At 55.6% G+C, this 19427-nt stretch overlaps 1 protein-coding gene across 1 annotated transcript; it reads right to left on the reverse strand.

Moving 5' to 3' along the window:
• Window positions 1–20: 20 nt before the first annotated feature.
• Window positions 21–19377, reverse strand: WARS1 (tryptophanyl-tRNA synthetase 1). The gene is made up of 11 exons (XM_007518387.3): window positions 19313–19377; window positions 12773–12918; window positions 8641–8854; window positions 7091–7199; window positions 6128–6247; window positions 4599–4781; window positions 2986–3086; window positions 2583–2695; window positions 1728–1901; window positions 807–947; window positions 21–339 (listed from the first exon to the last, which is right to left on the reverse strand). Exons 2-11 carry the CDS (start codon window positions 12884–12886, stop codon window positions 181–183), a joined length of 1428 nt encoding a protein of 475 aa, XP_007518449.3. The 5' UTR covers window positions 12887–12918; window positions 19313–19377; the 3' UTR covers window positions 21–180.
• Between the last annotated feature and the right edge of the window lie 50 nt (window positions 19378–19427).

The following is a 19427-nucleotide window of genomic DNA, read 5'->3' on the forward strand; positions in this document are numbered from 1 at the left end:
CTGCCCATCAACTTCTCCACACCGGCTTCTGAGCACGTTGTATTTCACAGGCCAGCCGCCGGGATGCGACCCCGCACATGCAGGGGGGCCGCGGGAGTGCAGAGTGGGGAGTGGGGTCTGTCTGGAGCTGGGGGCGCGGCTGGGGACAGCTCCTGCCGGGTGGGCGGTCGGGCGGCGGCGTCACTGGAAGCAGGAGAGCGGCCGGGGCGCCATGAAGCGCAGCGCCACCTCGTCCGTCACCTCCTTGCGCCGTGCCTGGTGTTCGGCGATGAGGGGCTGCAGCACGTCCACCAGCTCCTTCTTCAGCTCGCCCGTGAGCATGGCGCCGCTGCTGTAGTCCTGTGGGCGGGCGGTGGGGCGTCGGCCAGGCGCCGCTCTCGGGGGGCTGCCCCCGCCCTGGGGGGCCCCTCTCAAGCAGGTGCCGCCTGCCCCGCGCCTGCCCGGAGGGCGTGCCGCCCCCCTTGTCTGCCTGCCGTGAAGCCGTCTCCCTCCCAGACGAGACGCGGCCCAGGAGGTGTGGCAGTGGGCAGAGAGAGCACTGGGCTCTCCAGCAGGTCCCGAGCTGAGCCCCAGGCGCTGCGGGTGCCCGGGCAACGCTCTGTGTGCTCCTCTCTCCCTTTTAGGAACAAATATGCCGCACATATTTTTACCCACGGTAAAGGCCCTGCGTGTCTCTCTCCCTCTTGATCTCCCCCTTATTTCTCAGTTTCTGCATCTCTAGCCAGTAAGTGAAGAAGAATAAATGCCACAGCACCAAGCCCGCTGAGTCTGGCCTGCTGCCGGGGCCGCCTGCCACAGGCCCTCACCTTCCGGATCTGCTCTAGTCGGTCATCGTCCTCCAGGAAGAAGGTCAGGTACATGAAGGACACGTCCACGTCGCAGTTGCCCCCCAGCTGCCGGTGCTCCTCCACGGTGTCCCGGCCCCCCGAGAAGGCGTGCTTGTTGACCTGCGGGGAGGGGACGGATCACGACCTCTTAGCCAGGCCCCCCCCCCCCAGGTCCCCCCAGCTGGGGTCTGCGGAGGGGGAGGACAGAGACCGCCACCCGGGTGGCGTTAGGACAGGAGCGTACAGACTGGTGTCCCAAGCAAAGGACAGGGGCCTCGGGGCCTGGGAGGTGCAGTGCGGGGAAAGGCCTGCCGGCCTGAGGCCCTAGATTTAGTCCCGACAGTGCACAGGCCACAGTGCTGTGTGCATGAGCGGACGGAAACATGGACGCAGCTCAAACCCAGGACCGTGTCTCTCTGGCCCTGGGAGGGCAGGCTGCAGCCCGTCTGAGTCGGCTCCCGTCCAGGGTGGGAGGGCTGGCGTCTACGCTTCCTGGAGGGCACGTGGCTTTCGAGGGCCTGGCCACTGTCAACCTGCTGGGGACTTTGCAGACGGTCAGGCCGGTGACTCAGCCAGACAGTGACCGGCCTCACACACCTGCTTCAGGAAGCACGTCAGCAGGGACGGCCCCGGCACAGCCCGTCCTGACTCCGGCTTCCCTGGTGACCTGAGGACGCTCCTGAGTGGCCTTGCGTGCTCAGGCTCTACTGCCAGCCTGGGCCACAGACCCTGGGCTTTCACCTTTCTGTGCCCGTCGTGCCAGGCCTCAGCCGTGTGGCCCCCGGCCGCCTCCTGCCTTAGGGAGTGGATTCACCTAGCACTCGGGGGTGGGGACGGGCCGCCCCAGCGGGCAGGGTGCAGTGTGGGACTTGGACCCTGGGCCGGGCCGGGCCGGCTCACCTTGGTCTTGATCTGCTTGGCGGTGTCGGTGAGGAAGATGGAGGAGTTGGGGTCGCTGGCGCTCATCTTGGTCTGGGCGCCCTGCAGCGCCGGGAAGAAGGTGGAGTGCAGCAGGGCGGGCTTTGGGTAGCCGATCCTGGGCGCCACGTCCCTCGTCATCCTGAAGTATGGGTCCTGGGGACGCGGGGGTGGTGGGTAAACCCAGGCACCCAGGAATGGGGGACCCGGGTTCCGCCTATGGCACTGAAGGTGCCATAGTGATGCTCTGGCACTGCTCTCCCTTCCTCCCCCTCGTTGCTAACTACACTGGGGAACTCCCTTCACTAACAGAGAAGACAGTGGAGTCGGGCGGTAGCACAGCCGGCTGAGTGCAGGTGGCGCAAAGCGCAAGGGCCGCCGGAAGGATCCCGGTTCGAGCCCCCCGGCTCCCCACCTGCAGGGGGGTCGCTTCACAGGTGGTGAAGCAGGTCTGCAGGTGTCTGTCTTTCTCTCCCCCTCCTCTCTCCATTTACCTCTGGTTTATCCAACAATGGTGACAACAATAATAACTACAACAATAAAACAATAAGGGCAGCAAAAGGGAATAAATAAATAAATATAAGAAATAAAAAGAGAGAGAGAGAGAGAGAAGCAGAGTGTCACTCAGTACAGGTGATGGTGGAGACTGAACCCAGGACCTTGAGCCGCAAGTCCTGGGCTCCGCCGCTGAGCCGTATCGATTGTAAAGTGGGTGGGTGGGCCGGTCTCCAGCCCCGACAGGGGTCTCTCAAGAGATGCTCGGAGGTTGGAGGCCCCACACCCTCAGCCTTGCACCCTTGGGACCCCCTTCCCAGAGGAGAGCATGCCGCCACCCACCTGGTCGATGGCGCACGGGATGAGGCATTGCACGTCACTCCTGTCCCCGAAGATCTGAGGGAAGGAGTTGCTGAAGGAGGGGGCAGCCTGGATGGCTGGAAAGCTGATCTTCCCTGTAGGGAGAGAGCACGGAGACGCATGCCATGGGACGGGACAGCCTAAGGATGGGGCGGCCCCGCTCGCCTCCTTTGACAAGTTCGCTTTCTAGCCGATGCTTCTACAGAACGGAGGGCAGCCCGACACCACCCCGCTGTGCGGATGCCTGCATGTGACATGTGACCTCTCTGGCCCCAGGCCTTCTGGGACGGGGCAGACAAGCCCTGTGGGGCACCGCCCCACATCCCGAGGCTCTGCTCGGGCCGCCACGGACTCAGACCTGGCCCGGCTGGGGGCGGCTCCTTACCGATGGAGTCGCTGTCGGTGAAGCCGAAGATGCCCTTCACCTGGTTGAAGGTCACGTGCTTCTGAATCTTCACCACGTTCTTGTAGAAGGCGGGGCTCGACCTGTGCGGAGCAGCGGGCCGGCCGGGCACAGGGTGAGCCAACAGGAGACCACAAGCAAAGGGGCCGGGCAGGTCGGGGGCAGGGGTGTGACTCGGGGCAGCTGAGGAGACCCCTCTGCTGGGGGAGGGACCACACACAACTGAGGGCGCGGGACGAAGGCGGCCACCAGCGCCCTGGCCCTGGGCTGACCCCAGCATCTGCACCTGGTCTTTCTCTTCTGCACAGTGCAGGGTGGGGATGCGAGACCTGGAGCTGGGGCAGCCCCTCTGCTACCAGAGGCTAGTTAGCTAACTCCACAAGGGCGGAGGCCGGGCAGACTCCCCACGCCGCACAGCAGCCAGAGCGGCTCTTCCCCGGCTGCGGCCACATGGCAGGCACAGGAGGCTAAGAAGGGGCACCAGAGTGCCATCTGTGCCCCGCAAGGCGTGGCAGGAGTTAAGTGTCAGACACACGGTAGAGAAGTCAGAGTCCTCATCAAGGCTTTTGTCTCGCTGACACCGAGCTCCCACTCAGCTTGGTTTCGGTGCCGGCGGAGAACAGGCCGCGGCAGAGGGCAGAGCCGGCCCAGGGGCCACAGCGCAAGGACGTGAGGGTGCGTCACCCCGGGACAGCCACGCGACGGTGCCAGGAATGCCCTTCCCAGAGCAGCTCAGAAACCACCACCTCGGGGTTTCCAGAGGAACTTATTTCGGCTGATTCAGTGGCCAGTCAGGCAGACTGTACTCTGGCTCGAGAGGCTGAGAGTGCGTAGGGCACCAGACTTAGGGGTGTGAGACCCCGAGTTCAACCCCGGGCACCGCATATTGTAGAGTGGTGCTCTGGCCCTCTTTCTCTCATTAATAAACAAACTCAAGAATCTTGCTTCGTGAGATGTCAAGTAAGGCTGCAGGTGTCTGTCTCTCTCCCTCTCTAGCTTATCCTTACGCCGGTCCTTGTGCTTTGTGCCACCTGCGCTTAACCCGCTGCGCTACCGCCCGACTCCCCATCCTTACAGTTTTATGACACCACTTGTAAGACCTGACAATGCCCACCGGATGCTCCAATAACACAAAAGTGAACACAAAGGGCCAGAAAGAATTGGGGCTGGGTGGTGGTGCACCTGGCTGAACGCACATGATACTGTGCACAAGGGTTCTGGCTCACGCCCCAGTCCCCACCTGTAGGGGGAAAGCTTCTAGAGTGGTGAGGCAGGGCTGCAGATCTGTCTGTCTCCCCCTTCCCTTCAATTTCTGGCTGTCTCTATCCAATGAATAAATTAAGATAAAAAAAAAAAGAGCCTAAAAGCAAACAGGACAAGCGGACCATGGGGAGAGCTGTGTGGGGAGAGAGGCCCTGGGTTCGAGGGCACCTCTTGAGAGAAGCGGTGCAGACGCGTCTCTCAGGACCGTCCACTGCCAGATGAATTCGAGAAACCAGCACCTGCCACTGAGCCGCGGGAGGCGAGTGTCCCCTTAGTCCCCCAGACCTTGTCGTGCCCTGTGCCCCCCAGAGGCCGAGGGCCTGCCGCCTCACCCCATGTACGCCAGGTCGGAGAAGATGAAGGTCTTGTTGATGTCGAAGCCGCAGGCGATGATGTCCTTGGCGTTCTCCACGGCATAGCCATAGGCCTGGTCCAGCGTCAGGTCCTTCCACAGGTATTTCTCGTCGTCCGTCATCTGGATGACCAGGGGCACGCTGAACACATCTTGCAGCCACCTGGGACCCGGGGGGGGGGGGGGGGAAGCAGGGGACAGCAGGGGACAGCTCAGTTTGCTGCAGACACCGCCCGCCCCTGACGGCCAGTGACGGGGAGGCAACAGGCCTGCAGGAGCAGTCCAGGGCTGTCTGGGGCCGACTCAGCACTGCAGGCCCAGCGGCTCAGCACAAGGACCGTCATGTTGGCTCTCTTGTTCTCTCTCTTTCTCCCTCTACCTCCAGAGTTATTGTTGGGACTTGGGACGGGGACTACGAACACACTGCCCCTGGAGGCTTTCTTTCTTTCTTTCTTTCTTTCTTTCTTTCTTTCTTTCTTTCTTTCTTTCCCTTTTTCATTTTATTATTATTTTTAAATCTTTAAAAAATTTTTTAAAATTATTTATTTTCCCTTTTGTTGCCCTTGTTGTTTTATTGTTATTGTGGTTATTACTGTTGTTGATGCCGTCGCTGTCGGATAGGACAGAGAGAAATGGAGAGAGGAAGGGAAGACAGAGGGGGAGAGAAAGACAGACACCTGCAGACCTGCTTCACCGCCTGTGAAGCGACTCCCCTGCAGGTGGGGAGCCGGGGGCTCGAACCGGGATGCTTACGCCGGTCCTTGTGCTTTGCGCCACATGCGCTTAACCCGCTGCGCCACCGCCCAACCCCGTCTTTTTGTTTTTTATTGGATAGGACAGAGAGAAATTGAGAGGGAGAGAAAGACCTGCAGACCTGCTTCACCACCTGTGAAGCGACCCCCCCCGCAGGTGGGGAGCTGGGTCTTTGTGTGAGTCCTTGCGCTTCACACTGTGTGTGTTTAAACTGGTGCGCCACTGCCCGACCCCTGTTGCCTCTTTTTTTTTTTAATGTACTTTTATTGGGGAGTTGGGTGGTAGCGAAGCAGGTTAAGCTTTCTCTCCCCTTCTCTGTCTTCCCCATCTCTCTCCATTTCTGTCCTATCCAACAATGATGACATCAATAACAACAACTACAACAATAAAACAACAAGGGCAACAAAAGGGACTAAATATTAAAATAATTAAATATATATATATATATACTTTTATTTTCTTCTTCCCGTTTGTTGCCCTTGTTTTTTATTGTTGTAGTTGTTATTGCTGTTGTCGTTGTTGAATAGGACAGAGAGAAATGGAGAGAGGAGGGGAAGACAGAGAAGGGGAAAGACAGACACCTGCAGACCTGCTTCACCGCCTGGGAAGCGACTCCCCTGCAGGTGGGGAGCCGGGGGCTCAAACCAGGATCCTTACGCCGATCCTTGAACTTTGCACCACCTGCGCTCCCGCCCGACTCCCCAATACTTTCATTTTCATGAGAGATACAGAGAAGGTGGCCTGCCGGGTGCTTACTTTGTGAAGATGAAAGGGATGAGGTGTCCCACGTGCATGGCTTCAGACGAGGGGCCCCTTCCCGTGTACAGGTAGAAAGGCTTCTTGTTTTCATAGGCATCCAGAACTTGATTCATATCCCTGGAGGGGGAAAGGGAACAGTGAGGATTTCCTGGGTCCTTTCACCTGGAAGTGATTCAAAAGGGCAAACAGCAGCCTGGCAGCGGGTGCGCTGGGTGAAGCTGTGGACTGATGCCTGCACTGCCCGTGTCTCCGAGCTGTGCCCGGCACCCTAAAAACCACTGGCCTTATGCCTGAGAAGGCGAGTCTTACGTCAGGGGAGTTAAATCTCAGCCGGAGAAGAAGCTGGGATTCCCTCTGCCCAGGAAGAGGTAGAGCTCTGGGCTAGTGCAGCTCTGCAGAGAGACCCTCAGGCGTCCGGGCAGGCCGTGTGTCCGCCCTCAGCCCAGAGCTGTGGAGGCGTGAAACAGAAGAGGCCTGCCTGCGACCACGAGTTCCCTGAAGGCGGCTCAGACGCCTGTGTGCGGCCGGGACCCTTTGGGAGCCGGTTCACCCCATGCCAGCAGCTTGGAAGTCATGCTGGAAGGCAGGGCACTCTCTGTTCTGTTCCCTGCACACACCATTAGCGTCTCCTTTGACACTGTTTATGAGGAGGGCGTCGGTACAATAGGAGGAAGAGGGTGGGTGAGTTCAGGAAGCCTGGTGTTTACTGCATGGGGAGGGCGGGCCTGGGCGCCTCACCCCCTCTTGTGTTCATGTGGCTTATAGATGCTGGCACGCAGCCTGGCATGAACCCGACTCCTGCATGACTCCTGCCTTGCTAGGTAGGCACTTCACAAAGGAGCCAAGCTGGGGTCCCGCAGAGGGTGAAGGGGCAGCATGACCCCCAAGGGCGCCAGGCCGGTGGAGGCCCCGTTCCCGATCTCTCTCTGCCCGAGTGGGGGGCTGGGGCCCAGCCCTGACCTGTGGGAGAAGAAGATGCCACGGCGGAGGAAGCGGTGCGGCCTCTGGCCGGTGGCCCTCTCCACTCGGTTTATCAGCTCCTTGTCGATCTTACTGCTCCCGAAGCGAACTGGAAGGCCATGCAGAGAGAAGGGGTGTCAGGAAGCAGTGAGAGGCCGGGCACAACCTCAGGAAAAGCAAGTCACAGAGGGAGAGAGCAGCTGAGCTTACGACCCCCCACCCCCCACTAGAGGCTTTATTCTGAATTAAGTTTTTTCCTTTGGGACACCAGGCTCTCCACTGCCCTAAGGCTTCTCATTCTTTCCAGTTTAGACAGAGACTGAGAGATGGGTGGGGAGGTAGCATAATGGCTACACAACAGACTTTCCTGTCTGGCGCTCTGAAGTTTGAGGTTCACTTCCCAGTAGCACCATCAGCCAGAGCTGAGCAGGGTGCTGGAGAAAAGAGGGAAAAGGAAGCAGGAAGCGGGAAGCGGCAGCCCGTGGCCCCCCAGTGGGTAAAGTGTCGGACTGCCCGGCACGAGCTCCCAGGTTCTATCCCTTACGCTACACCACGCTCTGCTTTTCTCTCCAATTAGAAAAGAAATACAGGGGGCCGGGTGGTAGCGCAGCGGGTTAAGCGCACATGGCTCAAAGTGCAAGGACCAGCCTAAGGTTCCCAGTTCAAGCCCCCGGCTCCCCACCTGCAGGGGGGTCGCCTCCCAAGTGGTGATGCAGGCCTGCAGGTGTCTTCCTCTCCCCCCCCCTGTCTTCCCCTCCTTTCTTGATTTCTCTCTGTCCTATCCAACAACAATTACAGCAATAACAATAACAGTAACAACAACAACGATAAACAACAAGGGCAACAAAAGGAAAAAAATGGTCTCCAGGAGCAGTGGATTTGTGGTGCAGGCACCGAGCCCCGGCGATAACCAAACAAAGGAAACAAAACAAAAAGCAAACAAACAAACAAACCAGGAAGAAATAAAAAAGAAAAGAAATACAGGGGCCAGGTGGTGGCGCACCAGTTTAAGTACACACAGCAGGAAGCACAGGGACCTGTGCAAAGATCCCTGGTCCAGTGGTTTTGCAAAGAGACTCTCCTGCCTGAGGCTCTGAGCTCCCAGGTTCAGTCTCCTGCATCAGCATCGGCATGGGCATGGGCATCGGCCAGAGCGGAGCAGAGCTCTGATCCCCACACGTGCAGGGGAAGCAGGGCTACACGGAACTCACTTCCCTCTCCCCTCAACTTCCCTGTCTTATAAAGAAAGGAAACAGGAAGAAAGAAAAAGGAAAACTGGTGGCCGGGAGCAGTGGATTCAGAGCACAGGCACCGAGCCCAGCGCTCACTCTGACGGCAAGAAACAAAGATACTGAGACAGAAGAGCGACTCCAGTCCACAGAGCTCGCTCTGGAGCCGGCAGGGCCCTTGGAGGCCCAGAGCTCTGGGGCTCTGCCGCAGACGCTGTACCACGGGGCGTATGTCCTGCCCCCGGAGCCAGTTTCGTGCCCGCGAGTCCTTTGGGAAGACAACACACCACAGTCAGTTTCATGCCCGCAGCCCAGACCAACCGATGAGTTTGTCGTAGTCCACGCCTTTCGCGCTGCTGGTCTGCACCGTCCACGGGTCCACAAAGTCCTCTTCTTCCTCGTCAGCTTTTGGGGCGCTGTTCCCCCTGGGGGCTGGGTTTCCTGGGGGGCAATCGGCCTTGTACTCCTCCCCCATGGCAGTTCGGTAGCTGGTCTTCAGCGAGAGCAGCATCTTCACTGCAGACTCAATCTCATCCTGCAGGGGGGTGGGGGGGAGGGAGAGGGGGGAGGTTGCTGCTGCCGTCCACCGCCCCCCCCCCCCCGTTTGAGGGGAGCCCACGGCCCCCCGCTGCCCTTTCTCAGCAGAAGCTGAGATGCAGAGTTGCCTGTGAACACACATGGGTCGAAGTGTATTTTACTTTAGTGCTTTTTTAAAAATATTTTTTAACCAGAGCACTGCTCAGCTCTGGCTTATGGTGGTGTGGGGATTGAACCTGGGACCTTGGAGCCTCAGGCATGAGGGGTTCTTGCATAACCATTATGCTATCAACCCCCATCCTTTACTGTCTGCTGGGAAAGAACCCTGAGCTGAGTGACCTATTTCATCATCCAATTCTTTTAAAAAATTATTTATTTACTTTCCCTTTCGTTGCCCTTGTTTATTTTATTTTTATTTATTATTATTGTTATTTATTGGATAGAGACAGCCAGAAATGAAGAGGGAGGAGGCTGATAGAGAGGGAGAGAGACAGAGACACCTGCAGCTCTGATTCACCACTCGTAAAGCTTTCCCCCTGCATGTGGGGACCAGGGGCTCAAACCCAGGTCCTTGCTCATGGTAATACATGCACTCAAGCAGGTGCACCACCACCCGGCCCTGCCCTTGTTTTTTATTGTTGTTGTAGTTATCATTGCTGTCATTGTTGTTGGATAGGACAGAGAGAAATGGAGAGAGGAAGGGCAGACAGAGAGGGGGAGAGAAAGACAGACACCTGCAGACCTGCTTCACTGCCTGTGAAGCGACCCCCTGCAGGTGGGGAGCCGGGGGCTCAAACCAGGATCCTTACACTGGTCCTTGTGCTTTGCGCCATGTGTGCTTAACCTGCTGTGCTACTGCCTGCCTGCCCCATGTCATTACTTTTTTTTTAATATTGATTCCCTTTTGTTGCCCTTGTTGTTTTATTGTTGTAGTTATTATTGTTGTTATTGATGTCGTTTTTGGATAGGACAGAAAGAAATGGAGAGAGGAGGGGAAGACAGAGAGGGGGAGAGAAAGACACCTGCAGACCTGCTTCACTGCTTGTAAAGCGACTCACTCCTCTGCAGGTAGGGAGCTGGGGGCTCGAACCGGGATCCTTACAATAGTCCCTGCACTTTGCACCAAGTGCGTTTAACCCGCTGCGCTACCACCTGACTCCCGTCATTACTTTTTTTTTTTAAAGATTGGGGCAAAGGAGACAGCATAATGGTTACTTAAATAGACTTGGAGCTTGAGGCTCCAAGGTCCCAGGTTCAGTCCAAATCTCAAGCATCACCATCACCAGACCTGAGCAGTGCTCCTGGGTAAGAGAGGAGAGCTGAGGTTTGTGGGCTGAGGCTCCCTCACTGAGTTCTAGACAGACGGCCCCGGTGTTTAATCTCCATAGAGATTGAGATGAATATTTATAGGCCACCAAGGAGAGTATTAGCAGCTCAGGGAGACGTCCTGAACAGACAAATGAAGTTGGAGTCCCAGGGAAACTGCTCCGCTGCTGCTGGGCTCTGGAATCTTACTGAGCTCTTGGAGTGTTTCTTCGGGACTTCCACAGCAGCAGCGAGAGCACAAGCCTGCGAGATGGGCACTGGGAACGCTAAGAAAGGCCTCGTCGTCAGGCCTTTAGGCTGGCACTTCCAAGAGCAGGTCTGATCAAGCAGACTGGGCACACTGTGCCCTGTGGCATGCTACAGTGATTGGCCTTGCAGGATTACAGGGTGAACAAAGAGTACACGGCCTGGGCCGCTTGCCTGGGGGCATGAGGACTCTCTAATTCTGCGCTGCTGAGCGGGAACCTACGGTTGGGTGGACGGATGCAGGTGGCCCTGGCCTGGGGGCTGGCATCGCCAACTCTTGGCCGCACCTCTGCCACCTGGAGGCTCTGGCAAGGTTCTCCGAGACGTGTCCCCAGTGTCCCGGCCGAGATAGCCCGAAGGCTGGAGCTGGATGAAGTCAGCAGGCAGGTTGCCTGGCCTTCTGACGCTCTGGGCCCAGGACTCCTGAGGAGTCTGAAGGAGTGGGGACCATGTGATGGCGCACTCAGTCAAGCGTATCGTACTGAGCACAAGGATCTGGGTTTGAGCCTCCGGTGCCCCACCTGCAGAGGGGACACTTCACAAACGGTGAAGCACATCTGCAAGTGTCCATCTTTCTGTTTCTCGCCTCTCAATTTCTGTCTGTCCTGTCCAGTAAAATAGAAAAAATGGCCACCAGGAGCAGTGGATTTGTAGTGCTGGCACCGAGCCCCAGTGAGAACCCTGGAGGGGAAAAAAAAAAAAATCTACAAGCTCATGTTCTGAAATGGCTGGAGCAGCAGGCGAGGCTGGCCGGGGAGGGCAGAGGTGATGCCGTGGGGCCCAAGGATGGTTCCCGGAGCAGCTAAATTGTCCCTCCATCTGGGGCCAGTGACACAGGTGTAGTCGCTTCTGTGGGAAGCCAGCAAGCTGCCTGCTTGTCACCTCACACTCTATCATTTTTATGTATGCTATATTTTGCATTAAGAAAGTTTGCTGGGCCCGGCTCCCCACCTGCAGGGGAGTCGCTTCACAGGCGGTGAAGCAGGTCTGCAGGTGTCTGTCTTTCTCTCCCCTTCTCTGTCTTCCCCTCCTCTCTCCATTTCTCTCTGTCCTATCCAACAACGAATTGCGTCAACAAGGGCAATAATAATAACCACAACGAAGCTACAACAAGGGCAACAAAAGGGGGAAAAAAAAATGGCCTCCAGGAGCGGTGGATTCATGGTGCAGGCACCGAGCCCAGCAATCACCCTGGAGGAGGAAAAAAAAAGAAAGAAAGTTTGCTGGGGGCTGAGCCGCTCAGCGGGTTAAGCACACGTGGCCAGAAGCGCAAGGATCCCGGCTCCAGTCCCCGGCTCCCCACCTGCAGGCGGGTCGCCTCACAGGCGGTGAAGCAGGTCTGCTGGTATCCGTCTTCCCCTCCTCTCTCCATTTCTCTCTGTCTTACGCAAGAACAACGACAACAATAACAATAATAGCAACAACGATAAAACAAGGGCAACAAAAAGGAAAAAAAAAAGTTTGCTTCAACTACTAGGCTTTTCCAGTGGCTGGTAGGTCATAGAACTTTCGCGCCCGAGGTTCCCGGTTCTAGTCCCGGCACTGCATGCTCAGGAATGCTACCCTACCGGTCTCTCTGCCTCAAGTGAAACTTGCTCTCTTCTGTGTTGTTAAGAAGATAAATCTTGCACAGAGGGTAGATAGCATAAAGGTTATGCAAACAAACTCATGCCCGAGGCTTTGAAGCCCCAGGTTCAATCCCCCACACCACCATAAGGCAGAGCTGAACAGTGCTGTGGTAAAAAAAAAAAAAAAAAAAAAAAAAAAGAAGAAGAAGATAAACATTATCACACAGGACCACTTCTACAAGGGATGCTTCACCAATACTGAGCAGTGCTACGGTCTCTTACTGGTTTTTTTTCTTCTTTTTTTAATGTATATTTTAAGGAGAGAGACACAGAAAAGAAACACCAGAGCCCGGCTCAGTTCTGTCTCATGGTGGTGCTGGGATGCTGGATCTTCAGGCAGAACCACTATGCTCTCTCCCTAGGTACCCCTCCTTCCTCCTCCCTCCATCCCTTCCTTTCTTTCCCAGAACACTGCTCAGCTCTGGCAGATAGTGCTGGGGACTGAACCTGTGATCTAGGAGCCTCAGGCTTGAGAGTCTCTTTGCGTAACCATCATGCTGTCTCCTTCCCCACCCTCACATCTGAAAAGAGAGAAAAATCCACCTGGAGCTGTGGAATTATGAAGGTGTAAAGATTTGGCTGGTGAAAAACAAACACAAAGAAACTCAAGGGGAAAAAAGAAAAGAAAGGAAGAGGGAATTTAGGGGCTTGGGAGTGTAGTGGTTACAAGAGCCTTTCTTGACCCGTGACAGGACGCCCACACCCAGAAGCCCCACCTTGGGCGCACTGCTGGCCTTGAGGGTCCTTACGAGCTCGCCCTGGACCGCGATCCTATTGAAGAGCTCGAGCGGGGAGTAGCAGTCCTGGTTGCCACTGGAGACCGACGCCATCTCCGGGAGCCGATGTCTGCCGGGGGACAGAGCTGGGGGGGAACAGAGGAAAGAGTCACGCCTTTACTGTTGGGAGTGGTGACACTGGCAAAAAACGCGGCAGAGGTTTTTTAGGGAGGAGGGGTGGAGAGGGGGAGCCCAAGGCTGGCATGGCAGGAGGGAGGGACAGCTTGCTCAGGGCTCCCAGACATTGCAGTGCGCCAGCTCCGGGAGCATGAGGCGGGCTACTGTTCGTGCTTTATCTTAACTGCGCTGTGGACCACTGTGCTCACAGCTTCAGTCAACAAACACAGGGCTCCCCTGCCGGCCAGCTGCTCTGTTCTCAGGTGCAGGGCTGTGGGGTGGGGCGGCCCTGTGTTCTGGCTTCCATAGAAGGCCTGTCCACCGCGGCCTTCCCCGGGCTGTGCCCCGCCTGGTCTCTCTTGGGTCAGTCTCCTTCCTCATTCTCTTCTTCCTCATGTATCAGAAGGTCCTATGCGGAACCTCTTCCCTACCTGGGGCTGAACACACACACACACACACACACACACACACGCCAGCCTGCAGTGCGGGCACTGCTCTAGCTGACGTGTGTGTGTCGGGGCCTGGTGATTTATCTCGCAGGTTAGATTTGCTGCCTGCATTTGCTAGGTGAGGAGACCTAGGCACAAGGGTCACAGAGAGGCCCGAGGGGTAACACGGTGACGTGATGAAGGGACACAAACTCTGCCCCAAGAGCATTCTAGATGGCCCGTCTTCTCTGTGACTCCAAGGTCCTGAGCCAATGCTGAGTCTCAGGGCTGCCGAACGGCCTCTGCCTTGCACAAGGTTTGAACAAGTGACTGTTTCCTGTGGCTGCCGGGAGACAACCCAGCAACAGAGCGCAGGACTTGCATGCCTGAGGCTGCTGGTTTGATCCTTGCTACTGCATATGTCCGAGTGGGGTCTTGGCTTGTCTCTTTCCTGGGAATTTCTATCTCACTGAAATAAAATAAACTGTAAGAACAAAAAAAAAGGGAGGGGTGGGTGGGGTGAACAACTACTTCCATAAACCAGAGCTGAGCAGTGCTCTGGAAAAAAAAAAAAAACACTCCAGCAACTCTAGGAAGTAAACACTTGGAAGGGTCGAGTCAACAAAAGCATGTCATGCTGAAACCAGGATGGACAGCGGCCAGTTTCTCCCCTCCTCGTGGAGAAGCTCATCAGTTCCCAGAACGGGAAGTTCCACGAGGCAAGTGAGCTTGATAACAAAGCTGGGGCACTGGAATGAGAGAGAACAGCCTCGTAACTGCCCTGGAGAGAACCACTCAGGCCCACAGCGACAAGCAAAGGAATCTTAATTTTTTTTTTATTATATTTATTTTATTGGCTAGAGACAGCCAGAAATCAAGAGGGCAGAGGGTGACTGAGAGGGAGAGAGACAGAGAGACACCTGCAGCCCTGCTTCACCACTCATAAAACTTTCTCCCTGCAGGTGGGGACCGGGGGCTCGAACCCAGGTCCTTGCGCATTGTAATACACATGCTTAACCAGGTGTGCCACCACCTGGTACCTCAAACAAAGGAAATGTAACCGCAGGTCAGTGAGTGTCAGGGCCGGGCACCTAAGCTTTAGTCTTTATTCAAATACCTGGCGTGGGGCCACCTAGCAGTGTTGCCAAGGGTTTTTTTTTTTCACGCGTCATGCAGCTCAACCGTCTTTGCAGTTGCTGCCTGTGGTGTGAGGCGGTTTCCCCACCCGGACAAGACACTGACTCCCACTTATTGGCCTGACGCCGCGCCAGTCCCCCCACTTCCCCCTGGTTCAGGGGAGAGCCAGGCTGAGGTCACAGCCTCCTCTCCAGGCCTCACCCCTTCTGGAATGCCCATTCTCCCTGGCATCCTCTTTTGTTCACCCTGTTCTTCCTGCATAGTGGGCAGGAGGTGGCCGCAGCAGGGTTCTGGTCTGTGAGGGGGATGAAAACCCAGCAGAGTTCAACCACCCCGAACCATTTCTAGGCAAAGTGCTGGACACCGTGCCTGGGTGAACCCCTGGGAGCCGGTCTCCCTTGCAAAGAACAGACAGGTCTGGTGGGCGTGGGCTGGCTAGACGGCTGGGGCTGTACAGAGGGGTGGTGCTGGAGGGGAGAGAGAGGCCAGAACATACTAGAACGAGGCCTCCAGGGTCTCATGACCTCGGGCCACACTGCTGGACGTGCCCACATCAAGAACCCTGTGTCTGATGCAACATCTGGAGGAGGACTCCAGGGGTGAGGAAATCAGGGCCATCATTCTTGTTCCTCACATTCATCCAACCCCCGCCCCACACACATCTACTGTACCTGTGTTTGCTTTTATCTAGCCATACCTGACTTCACTTCTTTGCTAATCCCATTTCAGGGGTCTCTAGCCCAGGAGGCCAATCTCTGAAATCATACCAGTGGTTAGCCTGCAAGTTCTGAGTACAGTGTCCTTCTTCAAAGAACTTAATGGTTCTGCAAAGAGACTCTCAGGCCTGAGGCTCCAAAGTCCCAGGTTTAATCCCCAGCACCACCAAAAGCTAGAGTTGAATTGAGCAGTGCTCTGGGGTGGTGGTGGTGGTGGTGGTCTCTACTTACTTAAGAAATACTACAATCTAAAGTAGAAGGGCTGGAAAGATAGCATAGTGGTTCTGCCAAAGACTTCCAGGCCCGAGGCTCTAAGGTCCCAGGTAGAATCCTCAGCACTACAGTAGCCAGAGCTGAGCAGTGCTATGGTCTATCTCTCTCTTTACCTCTCCCTGAATCTTTTTTTTTTCAAATTTTTAAAAATCTTTATTTGCTGGATAGAGACAGTCAGAAACTGAGAGGGAAGGGGGTGATGGAGAGGGAGAGAGACAGAGAGACACCTGCAGCCCTGCTTCACCAGGAAAGCTTCACTTGTGAAGCTTTCCCCCTGCAGGTGGGGGCCAGGGGCTCGAACCCGGGTCTTTGTGCACTGTAACATGTGCGCTCAACCAGGTGCCACACCACCTGGCCCCTTCCCCCGAATCTTTATCTCTTAAAAATAAATAAATGGAATATCAACAACAATAATAACCACAACAACATTAAACAACAAGGGCAACAAAAGGGAAAAAAACCAGCCTCCAGGGAGCAGTGGATTAGTGGTGGTGCAGGCACTGAGCCCAAGAAATAACACTGGAGGCAATAAATAAATGGGGCTGGGTGGTGGCGCACCTGATTGAGAGCAAGGACCCGAGTTCAAGCCCCTGGCCCCCACCTGCAGTAGGAAAGCTTTGCGAGTGGTGAAGCAGTACTGCAGGTCTCTCTCTCTCTCTTTTTCCAGTATTTTATTTATTTATTAATAAGAAAGACAGGAGGAGAGAAAAGAAACAGACATCACTCTGGTACATGTGCTGCCAGGGATTGAACTCAGGACCTCATGCCTGAGAGTCCAGTGCTTTATTCACTACACCACCTCCTGGACCCCACCAGATGTCTCTTTCTCTGTCTCTCTCCTTCTCTATCACCATCTTCCCTCTTGATTTCTGTCTCTATACAATAAATAATGATAATAAAAATAAAAAATAATTAATTAAAAATAATAAAATTTGGAGAAAAAAAAAATTTAAAACAAAACAAAACAAAAAAATCAAGCCACAGTGTGTGAAGTGACTTATTCCCCCCTCTGAACCAAGGTCTTGGGAATATGAAGAGTGAAAGTGCAAACAATGTAGCAGGTCTTAGATCAATTTAAGAGAAGGAAGCTAAAAAGGAGAGGCAGGGAGGAGTTGGCATAATGTTTATGCAGAGAGACTTCCCTGCCTGAGGCTCTGATGTCCAAGCTTTAATGCTTAACACCACAGTGAACCAGAGTTGAACAAATTCTGGTTAAAAACAAACAAAAACTTTTAAAAATTACCTTCACTTCCTCTTAAAATAACCTGAACCTTGCAGTCATTTCAAAGGGTCCACTGTTCTAAGAGAACACGACAGTGGAAGAGGCAGCATAAGGTGCGAGCTTCAGAGTGGAGAGAAGAACCACAGGAGATACCTTTAGAAGATAACGACTAGCTCAGAGAGAAGGAACTTCACAGATATAATCAGAACAAACTGGGTCTGCCATTTGGGGGCAGGGAGGCTTAGACATCAAGTTTCCAAAGGAGGAGAAATTGCCTTCTCTAGATTAAGTTCTTTATATCTTAGACCCTGGAACAGATTACATTCTCTGTTTTATTTAAACAGTGAGAGGAGGTCTGGGTGGAGGTGCAGTGGATAGTGTTGGACTCTCAAGCATAAGGTCCCAAGTTTGAGTGTCATTGTCATATGTGCTGGACTGATGATCTGACTTTCCCTCCCTCTTTCACATTTGTAAACACATAAATCTTTAAACTGGAATCGGCGTATTGCACCAAAGTAAAAGACTCGGGGTGCGGGTAGAGGGGGGAGAATACAGATCCAAGAAGGCTGACAGAGGACCTAGTGGGCGTTGTATTGTTACATGGAAAACTGGGGAATGTTATGCATGTACAGACTACTGTATTCACTGTCGAATGTAAAACATTAATTCCCCAATAAAGAAAAAAAAAAAAAAAAACAGAGAGAGGTCATTTCCCCCTTCAAATAAACAAACATTAAAAAAAAAAAAAAGATACTAATTGTGGTCTGGGAGGAGGCACAGTGGATAAAGCATTGGACTCTCAAGCATGAGGTCCTGAGTTCAATCCCTGGCAGCACATGTGCCAGAGTGATGTCTGGTTCTTTCTCTCTCTCCTCCTATCTTTCTCATAAATAAATAATCTTAAAAAAAAAAAAAAAAAAAAAAGACGCCGCCTTACAGTCTCTATAATGCCAGGCATAAGACTCTTGAACATCCCCAAGAGCTTGCAGACACGTCTGCAGGTGGACGCAGGACGGTCGAGCCGGGGTGCTGAGCCCTCACCTCCATCCTCTCCAGGAGCCAGGGGGCCTAGTGGGCTGCCTCCATTCTCCGCAAGTCAAACCCTCGTCCCTTAGGCCCCAAACTCCCAGCGTCTCGGTCCACAGCTAGTAAAAAGGCCGATTTACCTGTGAGTCTGGCTAAGGTGGTGGCGGCGGCGGCGGTCACACACCCAGCGCGCAGCAGGGAGACACACCCGGGGCGGCCAGGGGCCTCCTTAAATAGCCCTCTCTCTCTCCTCCTTTCGGTTTCCCTTTGCATCAGCGCCTCTTTTTCTTTTATTTCCTCTGTTATTACCCCACCCTTTTGGCTACTTTGGCCCTCGGGGTTTCTCAGAAACCACCCCGTTTCTTGTAAACAGCCGGGAGTCTCTGGACCAACCTCCTCACGGCCATGGCCCAATGGGGGGGGGATGGGGGCCTGGGCCTGGGCGTGTGTTGCACGTTGTGTGCGTGTGAGTGCGTGTGTGTGTGTGTGTGTGTGTGTGTGTGCGTGCGTGTGTGTGAGTGTGTGTGCGTGTATGTGTGTGTGTGTATGTGTGCGTGAGTGTGTGTGTGTGTGTGTGCGTGTGTGTGTGTATGTGTGTGCGTGTATGTGTGCGTGAGTGTGTGTGTGTGCGAGTGTGTGTGTGAGTGAGTGTGCGTGTATGTGTGCGTGAGTGTGTGTGTGTGTGCGTGAGTGTGTGTGTGTATGTGTGCGTGTATGTGTGCGTGTGTGTATGTGTGCGTGTGTGTGCGTGTGTATGTGTGCGTGTGTGTATGTGTGCGTGTGTGAGTGTGTGTATGTATGTGTGCGTGTGTGTATGTGTGCGTGTGTGTATGTGTGCGTGTGTGTGAGTGTGTGTATGTATGTGTGCGTGAGTGTGTGTGTGTATGTGTGCGTGTGTGCGTGAGTGTGTGTGTGCGTGCGTGTGTATGTGTGCGTGAGTGTGTGTGTATGTGTGTGCGTGTATGTGTGCGTGAGTGTGTGTGTGCGTGCGTGTGCGTGTGTTGGGGGGGGGGACACGGATGCAACCCTGCAGGGCCGAGCTCTCGGCCGCTCGTTGCATCAGCCCGCGGCTCCCCGCCAGCTGCCCTCCCCGTAAGCCCCGCGCCCTCTTCCCGTCGCCGCCCTCCGCATCCGCATCCGCATCCGCATCCGCGTGTGTGTGTCGCGGGGCTGCGATGCGGGCGGCCCCGAGTTCAGGGTCAGGCCGACCCCGCGTCGCCTCCCCAGGGTGGGCGGGTCGCAGGGGCCCCCGGCCTCAGTCTCCCCGACTGTGCAATGGGCACGGGGACCCCTCGGGGCTGGCCCAGGGCGATCGGTACGGCAGGCGGAGTGCCGGCACGAGCAGCCCCCCGCCGGCTTCGGGGAGACGCCGCCAGCCGCGGGAGGAGCTCCGGCCGGGCCAGGGCGCTGCGGCCAGGGCAGCGGGGCGCGTCCAGCTGCCGGAAGCCGGCGGGCGGGGTCGGGGCTGTGGGAGAGGCGCCTAGGCTCCCCGGGGGAGAAGGTCGGGCACCCCGGGAGCCGCCCCGACCCCGCCGCCGGCACCCCGTGCCCCCTCGCTCACCCGGCTCCGCTCCGCCAGTCCACGCTGCCGGCTCAGCCCCGCCGGCCACCTGGGCGTCCCCGGAAACGGCGTCCGGCCGGAAGCACTTCCGGCCGTGCCGCGCTCTCATGGGCTG

This window comes from Erinaceus europaeus, chromosome 22 (assembly GCF_950295315.1).
Source record: "Erinaceus europaeus chromosome 22, mEriEur2.1, whole genome shotgun sequence".
NCBI lineage: Eukaryota > Metazoa > Chordata > Mammalia > Eulipotyphla > Erinaceidae > Erinaceus > Erinaceus europaeus.